This window comes from Salvia hispanica, chromosome 1 (assembly GCF_023119035.1).
Source record: "Salvia hispanica cultivar TCC Black 2014 chromosome 1, UniMelb_Shisp_WGS_1.0, whole genome shotgun sequence".
NCBI classification, from domain to species: Eukaryota; Viridiplantae; Streptophyta; class Magnoliopsida; order Lamiales; family Lamiaceae; genus Salvia; species Salvia hispanica.
Genome location: NC_062965.1, coordinates 43,087,391 through 43,097,738, shown reverse-complemented (window position 1 = coordinate 43,097,738; position 10,348 = coordinate 43,087,391). Strand labels below are relative to the sequence as shown.

The following is a 10,348-nucleotide window of genomic DNA, read 5'->3' as shown; positions in this document are numbered from 1 at the left end:
GAAGCCCGAAGTAGGATTACGAAAAATCCTATAAGCCGAGACTAAGATATAGGTGTTATCCAATAGGATGCATGCATTGTTTTCTCAAGAGAAATATTTCAAGTACTAATTAGCGTGCTACGCTATTTATTTTTTTTCAAAGGATATTTTGCTCGAGGGCAAAGTGAGGCCAATACGAGAGTCGTTATTTGGAGATAAGCGTATCAGGTGGGCTTTCTTTTAATATCCAGCACTATAGTGTGGATATAAAGCAAATATTTGTGAAATTATGAAAAATCATCTTTTCTCAAAATGAAGCAGTGATTATTTTAAAGTTGTTGTCATGCCATAAAATGTTTGTTTTGAGGCCTATCTGTTGGGGTAATAGCCCGTGGGTTTTGGCGATGCCAGCCCAAGTTTAACGAATTCGGTTCCCAATAGGACCGCAAATCCTTTTCGGAATAATGTGCACGAGAGCCGTGAGCCATCAGCTGTTGGCCGGCGATGTGTCCGCTGAAGGTGGCCACCTTCACGGTACACGATTCTCAGATTTGGCGAGTGATTTGGAGAACTTAGATTGATCAATCGAACTTTTAGCTCACAAAAGAATTTAGTATGCTCGGGCCTTTTAAGAAAAACCCCCGTGTGATACTGTGGATGGATGACAACTATATATTGTACGTTTTGTTTTCGGCATGTGTCCACTGAGTACTCCTATACTCAGCCCTGCATGTATTTATAAATGTGCAGATTAAGAAATGGGGCGGAGGTGCGCTGATCAGAGTCGATGCTACTTAAGTAAATAAGTGTGGATCTCTCGACGCTTCGTGTCTTCATACGCGAAGTCGTTCTCTGGACTTTTTCCGCTGCAGTTTGTTTAGAGAGTATTAGTGAACTCTCATCATCATAACTCTGATTCATTTTGATGAAACGCTATTGTTAATTAAATCCTTGTAATCGAATACTTGGATCCTATCTTATGATATTGTTTGACTTTTCAATATGCAAGTTCTATTCCCATTTCTTCCCTATTTCTTTAAATTGTTTCACAAGTCGCGGTTTACCCGCTTTCGCTATCTTTAGCAAAATGCGGTCGTGACACATATGTAGATTAAGAAATAGTTATTTATCAAGACCTAGTCTTTCAGTAGATAGCATAAAGACACGTCTTGCTGTTAGATCCATTCAGTGCTATACCACACCAACGTCATCTTATTTCAGAAAGGCTTAGAAATAATCGGATTGACATTGCAACCTTTCACGATAGGTAGCCAAAGCCTATCTAGGTTGTAAAATTCTTCTTTCTCTTTTGCAAAGCATTGCATAGAACTAACCGTGTTACCTTAAAGTGGACGTCGCCCACAACCGATCTACTAAGCAAAAGACTTAGGCTTTGTTTACTTATTATGCATTTAAATGTTTGTAAAACATCTTATAAATGCACAAGCAAACACAATGTAATAATAATAATAGTGATTCTATTCGTGCGAAACTGCTCGAATAATACTGAATCGGGTTAAAAGTGGATTGTAGAGTTTTACGTACACAAGCAAGATTCTATTCGAGCGAAACTTGTTCGAAACATGCTTTTCACTATACCAAATCTAACAGTAGAGTGCAAAGAATTTCTATTTTTATTAATGAATCATCTTGGATGAGACAAAATAAAAAGGAAAGAGGATCATTTTCGTTGAGATGAACGGATTATTAGTTTTATAATAAATTATAAATAAGAATGAATTAGTAGAATGTGAGGTCCTTGCTAAAAGTAGTACCCCATCCGTCCCACTCAAGATTTTCACCTTTCTTTTTTAGTTTGTCCTACTTAATAGGTTCACTTTCTATTTATGGAAGCAAATTCTTCTCTATTCTCTCCTCATTAAAACACTCAACCACAAATAATTTTTCCTAAAACTCCGCCACTTAATATTGTGGACATCTTGAGTGAGAAAAAAAATAGTAAAAAGTAATTGTGACAAATAATGACGGATAAACCACAAAGAAAACTAAATTGAGTCGTAGTATTTCTTTTTAGGATGTGTTAATTAGGTTGAGTTATTTTTTTGACAAAAAATAAAACATCTAATCAATCTTACTTTACTCTATCACCAACTTTATACTCTCTTTATTTTTTTTTTACTTTATTCTTTTCTCTTATTTTTCAATATAATTTCATAATCTCTATATCCAAAAGTTAACTCAATTTGATTAGAACATAGGGAAAATGTGATATGAGTGTTTGTAATTGTGTGATATGCTTTGATGAGCTTTGTCCAGGATTGAACTAGTAATATAAAATTTTATTTTCGTGTTTTGTTATAAAAATGAAAATTATATCTAAGATAATTTTAATAAGATTTTTAATGTATCGATAAACTTTAATCATCTAATTTATTAATTAACTATAGTAAATGGGGCCTTATGGGCCGAGATTAATAAATGCAATTAATTTCAAATTCCCTAGGCTGTAATTTTTGGGTATCACTATTTTATTATGCAATTAATTCATTAACATATGTTGATCTTTTTCTTGTATTAAGAAATTAATTAATTAGTGGAAGACAGATTACGCATCCCTCTGCCTACACGTCTCCCTTTTCCATTGGAAAAGTAAATAATGAAAATTAAAAATCATGTTTTTATATAGAGAGAGAAAACACAACAGACGGAGCAAACGGAATACAGTTCAAAACTTGATCAAATAATCAAAATTGGTTCAAGATTTTCACTGAATCAAAGCCCTTCTGCCTCCTCCGCATTTCCTACCTAATTAGGGATACATAAATCATGTATAAAGATACATATTTCTGATCATTATTCTGCGCAGCTGAATATTCCCGATTGCTTCTCATAACAAAATTGAACTTCTTTACTTGCCTCGGTGATATTCGGCTGTGGTCTGGAGGTAAAATGTTTAATTTCTGCTTGAAACTTTTTAAGAAGTTGGGGATAAATATGTCGTCTATGGTTATTTTTGTATCGGATTTTCTATATAAAACTATAAGAATTAGAAAAAGGAATTAAATTTGGAGTATTTGCATCACTATTTGGTGCTACAGGTTTGACCTTTTGTGCTTCTGATGATTCCGGCCGCGGTTTTTTAGCACTATTTCTCTATGGAGACTTGTCAATATATATAGTTTACTTACTTGCAATCAGTTCTTGCTTGAAATGGGGAACCCTAGATAACATTTTTATCTGGAATGCTCGTTACTGTATTGCTGATTTTGGGGGCTGGTGACTGTTCTAGGGGATTATTACAACAACACTATGCAGCTTTTTTTACTTCATGTGTCCATTTACTTATTTCAGTCTTGCCCTTGTTTTTTACTTTATTACACTCAATGTGATTCTGTAGGTGCATAATGGATCTAAATTTCATAAGACAAATATATTATTTCACATATAAGTTTCTTTCCTAACTGTTAGGAGTATAATTTAGAAGTATGGAGATATTGTAGTTCTGAAAGAAGATATGTACTTTTGTTTTCAAGTGTTTTAGACTGTGGCCCTTCTTGAAAATTAGAGTTCCTTGTAGACTAGTGCATTTCTTATTTTGTGTTCAGTTACATAAGCCAGACAAGAATTACATAACAAATGGTAATTTGCATTCTGAAATGTCGCAACATACTTAATATTTACGTTGTTAGATCTCAGGATCATACCAAGAAGCTGCGAGTTTCTACTCTCAAATCTTAAACCTTCCAAAGTAGCCGATTGATATCAACTGGTTTCCACTGCAGTCAAGTTTATGATTTTCAAGGTGGCATATCTGTTACTTACGACATTGTGTATTCTCTATACTCTACAATAATGTCATGAAAATCTTCTTGTTGTTATTAGCATTACTGAATATATCTCCATAATCTAAAGCTTGTTCTTGCTGTTTCCTTGTTGGGGTATGTTAGCATGATATCTTGTATTGGATGCTATTGATTGTATATTTGTATGAATACTGAATAGAAACCAAATGTGGTCGATCCAAATACAATGCTTCATACTGGATTAATACACTTTTGTTTTAGATCATTATCACTAGAAGTTATTTTCTCTCTTGAAGTTACCCCTTTCTTGTTTGAAGTTTCCCTTTTCTCTTTTGTTTTGAGATGAAGGGGTCAGCTTGGTATTTTCTTGAATATTATGGCTTACTATTTACATAGATGTACAAAACCAGATTTATCCTTTTTTAGTGTTGTACCTGTTTTCAAGGGCCTTATTCTGTTGATGTGAAACAACTAATGGGAAACTCTTACCTGTTTCCAATTTAGAAAAAGAGCACCCCCTACACAGATTCTACATCTTTAAGTAATGTATGGCAAATGGAATTGTTAGTGTTATGGCAGAAGGTGTTGTTTGGTATATGTTTCTGTATATGTTTCATATGTGATACGCTTTTTCTGACCTTATAATGTGCTTCATTAATGTTCTGAAGTGTTGGAATAATTTAGTTCCCTTTTGGCCTTTCAGCATAATGGTCTGATTAAGGCACACTGTTTTTGCATGCATTCAGTGTGTATGAGTGATGTTCAGTGGGCAAAAGGGATTTCATGCTCTTAATTTATTCAAGTGGCGACAGGGTAGTACATCTTCTCTGAATACTGGGTTGCTTGATGATGTACCTCATGAAATTGAGTTGTCTGATTATCATAGAACACCCAGCCCTGATAGTGAGAGCCCATCTGGGCTTCTTGATGGGGAAACTTTGAATGCTGAGCCGATTGATGATTTGGATTTGTTCTTTGAGAGGATTTACACCTATTACTGCGAGAAAGGCCTGTGGTGCATTATCATCAAGTGGATGTTTGAGCTTCTGAGTTTGGCTTTCACTATATGTTTTTCTGGTTTTTTTCTGCTCGTTGTTGATTGGAATGGCCTCCGTGGTGCAAAATGTGGCATGGATGCAGTGGAATCTGGAATCAAACCTTGTGACCTCTATGAGGAAGCTTTACATAAGCATCCATTGACTCCTTTCACTCTTTCGAAAGCTATAATTGTTGGATATTTGGGGATATTTTCCATCTACTGTATATTCTGCTTTTTGAGGTTCTTTGCGCAGTTGAAGGAGACTCTGAAGATTCGTTGGTTTTACTACAACTGGTAATTATAAATCATGCGGTACCTAATAAGGTTGAAAGCCATGTAAACTCTTAATACAATGTAAAATTTTTCAAATTGTGAAAAGTATGTAGTACTTAATTTCTTGAAATGAGGATGTTGTATTGGGTTCTTAATTATGTCTTTGCAGCCTCCATGTGACGGACAATGAAATACAGACAATGCCATGGTCGCTGATTCTTGAAAAGGTTGTTCAAGTACAGAGGACACATCAGCTATGTGTGGTCAAGGATCTTTCTATGCATGATGTGGCCATGAGGTTGATGAGGAAGGAAAATTACTTGATTGGCATGCTTAATAAAGGAGTGCTTGCATTTCCCATATCACAGTGGGTCCCTGGTTCGTGCGCAGCTGGAAGTGTTGGTACAGATGGTGTACAACTTCGTCTAGTACTGCCAAAGACTCTTGAATGGACGCTGAATTGGTGCATACTCCAGAGTATGTTTGACAGGTATTTATGCTTGCTATTTTAAGTAAATAACCTATTGCAAGAATATAAGTTATAATATGGCCTTCTTCCCCATACTGCATCATTTGGAAAATACAGATATATCATTATATTATACGGTTCATGCGTTAAGTTTTACATACCATTAATGATTTTGCTCATATTCATTGAATTCTGCTTTCATGGGATCTCATGGTCATATACAAAATTCATGTGATTTTTTTTCCTCCCCCGTTATGTGCTGACTTATTATATGTCTTTCTCCGTTTTCATCAGAAATTTCTGATTGTGATTTTCCCCCCTGATCAGCTGATTCTAGAAATATTGAAAAATACTTTTCTTTCTATGGCCTTTTTACACATGCTCATTCATATGCTTTTTTCCCCCGCAGAAACTTTTGTGTTAGAAGAGACTTTGTCTCTGATCCAATTACATTGAGGAAAAGGCTTATAATAGTTGGCGTTACTCTGCTTCTTTTATCTCCGTTCCTTGTTATTTTCATGCTCGTATATCTCTTCTTGAGGCATGCTGAACAGTTTTACAATCACCCAAGTACAGCATTTTCCAGGAGATGGTCAAATCTCTCTAAGTGGATGTTCAGAGAATTCAATGAGGTATCTCCATAAACTTGATCCTAAGCTCTTACTTCAGCATTATGTCTAGTTCTGGTCCAGTATATTGTGATATATGTTGATGAGTTAAGGATGATTTTTGGAGGAAGTTAAGTCTGGTTATTTGCCATGGGACATAAGTACAAATGTACAATACAATGTAATTTGAAGATGCATGATACTGAATTTTAACTATTTGTTCTTAACGGTCATTTTTCATTTCCAGGTTGATCATTTGTTTAAGCACCGGATAAACAGCAGCATCGTGCATGCTTCTGATTACTTGAAACAATTTCCTTCACCCATCTTGACTATTGTGGCGAAGTTCATATCATTTGTTTCTGGTGGCTTTGCTGCTGTGCTCATAATAATTGCGTTTTTAGAAGAATCTCTCCTGGAAGGCCATGTAAGCCTTTCAACTTTTAGACTACGACCTCACTTTCTAAGAGTAACATACCATGAATCTTGAACTTCCCTTTTATGGGCTCTGATTTAATCTTGCAGATATTTGGGCGAAACTTATTCTGGTATGCTGCAGTTTTTGGAACTATAACTGCTATAACCCGCGCTGCAATGAGGGATGAGCTTTTAGTCCTTGATCCACAGGCGGCAATGTCCCTGGTTTTACAACACACACACTATATGCCAAAAAGATGGCGCGTGAAAGAGAATACTGAGACAGTGCGGGTCGAGTTTGAGACTCTTTTTCAGGTATCATATATTATGGACGTTGATGCACTGTAGGTGCCTAGTGTATTTGTAAAAGGGATATTTACAGAAACAAGACACACTTATGTCTTAATCTACAGTGTAGGCTGATTGTATAAATTATTTGGCGTAGTACACAGGACTGATGCTGTTGGAGGAGATGGCCTCAATCTTGCTTACGCCATATCTACTTATGTTTGTTGTCCCTAAGGTATGTAATTAGATGTGTTCTCATCCATCTATTTCCATTTCAAAAGGTATTCCTAGAAACACCATTTGTTTGATTATCACAGCGGGTGGATGATATCTTAAAGTTCATCAAGGACTTCACTGTGGATGTTCAAGGCGTGGGCCACGTTTGTAGGTAAGTATTGGTTCGTGATTGGCAATATTCGCTTTTACTGTTTATCAGGATGGTTTTTTGCTTGGCGGAAGCAAACTCATTAGCGTGTCATATCTTCTCGCAGCTTTAGCCTCTTCGATTTTAGAAATCACGGAAACAAAAGATATGGTTCGCCATTTAACTCGTCTCATGATCAGAGGAGTTCCCAGGGGAAAATGGAGAAGTCATTCTTGAGGTATCAGTACTATCCGTACCACATGTATATGTTGCGTTTTCTTTGCCTTGCGCGTCACTGTGTCGAGTTCCATATGCAGCTTTCAGATTGCGTATCCGTCATGGGATCCTAATGATGACGGGAAGCAGTTCCTCGCTTCATTGAAAACATTCAGAGATCAAAAGCTAAGAGGTCAAGGAACAGCAGCCTCGCAGACGGCATCAGGGATGGTGCATCAGAATCCGAGATTCAGAGGCTTTAGCACGAACGAACGGGATGCCATGTTTTCGAGGGAAACAGTGTTCAACAATACGGGGAACTTCCACCAGTTTGACTCGATGTGGCTGATCGACTGTGAGCAGAAGAATTTTCCCTACATTCTGGAATGGTATTACACCTCTTACAATCACGACAGAGACGAGGATAACACGAGAGAGACGCTGTCGAGAAGCTACGACCATGATGAGGAGAACCCTCCCGCTCTATGGATGCCGTCCCACCTGGCCAACAACACTCCCAAATACGACGATGTCAACTGGGACGACAACCTGTTTGAGGATCGCGCACAGAGCCATCTAGAAGCTTCGACATCGGTTCCTCTCTACCAAGAGAGTGTGCTGCAGCAGCATCACGAGTCCAATGACACACAGCACCCTGGCAGGAGCCACTGGTGGGCCAGGATGCGGCCACAGGGTCCAGGTCAGGAGACGAGCTTTCTTGAGCCGCCAAACTTCTTCCATGAAGCTTCCCACGATGACGGCAACAACTACTCGGACGAGAGAAGCGGCGAGGAATATCAGCTGGACTTGAGAAACTTGAGGGGGCTGTCGAGGACGTTCTACATGGACGATTTAGATGGAGGGAATTTCAATCTTCCGTTCGTCGACATATATGAAGACCCGTTGGACAGGGGCTTGGGCTCGGTGGATTCTGAGCCTCCAAATCTGGTGTGAGAGCTCGCTCGGGTTTGAAACAAGTAGACTATTGTTGATCCAAAATCTCAAAATTATTTCATGTAGATAACAAAAAAGTGTACAGAAATTGGAATGTGAAGTTTGGTTTTCCCATATGCTTGCTTCGCAATGTGGGGAGGTGAATTCTAGTGGCGTGGTGACGCTCAAATTGTAAAAACTGCTCTAATCATTCTTGTATGCTAGTAGTGTTATGGTAGGCTATGTTTCGACACTATTTATTTATGATTATCAGTACTCACTCCAAAATGACATTCATTTACCATGTCACTTGTGCGTGACATAATATTATACTCCCATTATGCATTATTATGATACTGGGGAACAGTGTGGTGACAACCTACCACCAGTCATTTGATCTCTTAATTGAATATATAAGATTATTTTATATGATTAGAGTATGGATTGCTTGATCATGAAGAAATTTTTTTGCTTGTAAGGGTGATTTTATCACTTCTGCCTAAATTGCTTGTATGGATTTTGTATGTCATTTTGCTTGGTTATATTTTTTGTGAGTTAATTGTAGAGAACTAAATAATAGTTATAGACATCCTATATGTCATGAATAGGAACTAAATAAATATAAAAGCAATAAAAATAAGATAGACATATGACCAAAAGGACGTGAGCTATTCCTAACATGATTCAAATGGATATGAGCTACTCCTAACATGATTCAGAATTGTTTCAACCTATTTCACCAGACTCATTCCTGATACAATCTAGTCAATTAAGGATCGTGTTTATTTTACGCTCATATGCAACTTAATATAGTGAATTTTAGCATATAAAATATAAGCGTATGTAATCACATGCAAGTATAATAATATCTTTAAAATACTTCGAAATTGCAAGAGAACAACGTTGAAACTTGAAAGTAGTATTTATGCGCCCTATTTCCAAAATGAGATTTTGTGTTCTAGGGATCCACTTTGTTTTACACTATCCCATAGGTGATCACTAATCGAGGAATGATACATATAAGATAAGCTGATCATGTCTTAGGCTCTCTCACTAATCTATTGTGACATCCCTAACCCGAAACCTGCATTATTTTGCATATTATTATATTATATTGTCATTGTATATTAAATTGTCATTTTTACTACAGAGATATTAACTGTGTCATAAAGAATATATTTATTGTTATGTCGACTCAATATAGTCGAATATATGAATAGTTTTGATTTGCAGGAATTGTTAAAATGAAAATGTATATATTATTTTTAATAAATAGTTATGTAAATGTGTATGTGCATGTGCATGTGTACCATACAGTACTAGTATTATCTACGTACATACACATATATATATTACAAATGATAGTGTTTCTAAATCAACATAATATAAATAAATAATGGTAGTAACATGTGTATATGTGCATGGGATGATATAGTAATAGTATTCATGTACGCAGGGACGGAACTAGACTTTCAAATAAGCCGGTGCTGAAATCCTTAAAAATAATAATAATATAATAATAATAACAATAATACCAAAAATTTCAATTCAAATATAACGTCTTTACAATTTTTACGAGGCTCTAGATGATAATTGTTTCCGACGTGTCGCCATTTCTTGAAATCGTCGAAGAATGGCCTCATTTTCAATTTTGTTAAAAATATCCTTCTCAATGTATACAACTAAGATATCATTCATCCAACCGTCTCCCATTCTGTTTCGCAAATCAGTCTTGATAAATTTCATCGAAGAAAATACTCTCTCAACAGAGGCGGTCGCAACAGGAAGGATCAGAGTCAATTCAATCAAACGGTATACCAAGGGAAAAGCCTTATCTCTTGTGGTAGCGACCAAAATCTTTGCAAGATTTCCCAAATCTTCAATATTGGAGAACTCGACTTTATCAACTATATCACTGATATAAGTTTTAAGTTGATATTGGAGAGCCATACATTCAGTGCACGAGAAGTCATCCGGATAAAGTTCTGCGAGACGGAC

At 36.5% G+C, this 10,348-nt stretch overlaps 1 protein-coding gene across 4 annotated transcripts; it reads left to right on the top strand.

Annotated features, from left to right (window-relative positions):
- Positions 1 to 2,633: 2,633 nt before the first annotated feature.
- Positions 2,634 to 8,593, top strand: LOC125221191 (autophagy-related protein 9). 4 transcript variants are annotated; one of them, XM_048123333.1, is made up of 11 exons: positions 2,634 to 2,884; positions 3,637 to 3,742; positions 4,490 to 5,076; positions 5,225 to 5,545; positions 5,934 to 6,156; positions 6,380 to 6,559; positions 6,658 to 6,864; positions 6,995 to 7,072; positions 7,155 to 7,225; positions 7,329 to 7,439; positions 7,519 to 8,593. In XM_048123333.1, exons 3-11 carry the CDS (start codon positions 4,502 to 4,504, stop codon positions 8,369 to 8,371), a joined length of 2,619 nt encoding a protein of 872 aa, XP_047979290.1. In that variant the 5' UTR covers positions 2,634 to 2,884; positions 3,637 to 3,742; positions 4,490 to 4,501; the 3' UTR covers positions 8,372 to 8,593. The 4 variants fall into 4 exon arrangements, with proteins under 4 accessions (XP_047979290.1, XP_047979279.1, XP_047979285.1 ...); XM_048123322.1 differs by having other exon boundaries at positions 4,447 to 5,076; XM_048123328.1 differs by having other exon boundaries at positions 3,630 to 3,742.
- The last annotated feature ends 1,755 nt before the right edge of the window (positions 8,594 to 10,348 follow it).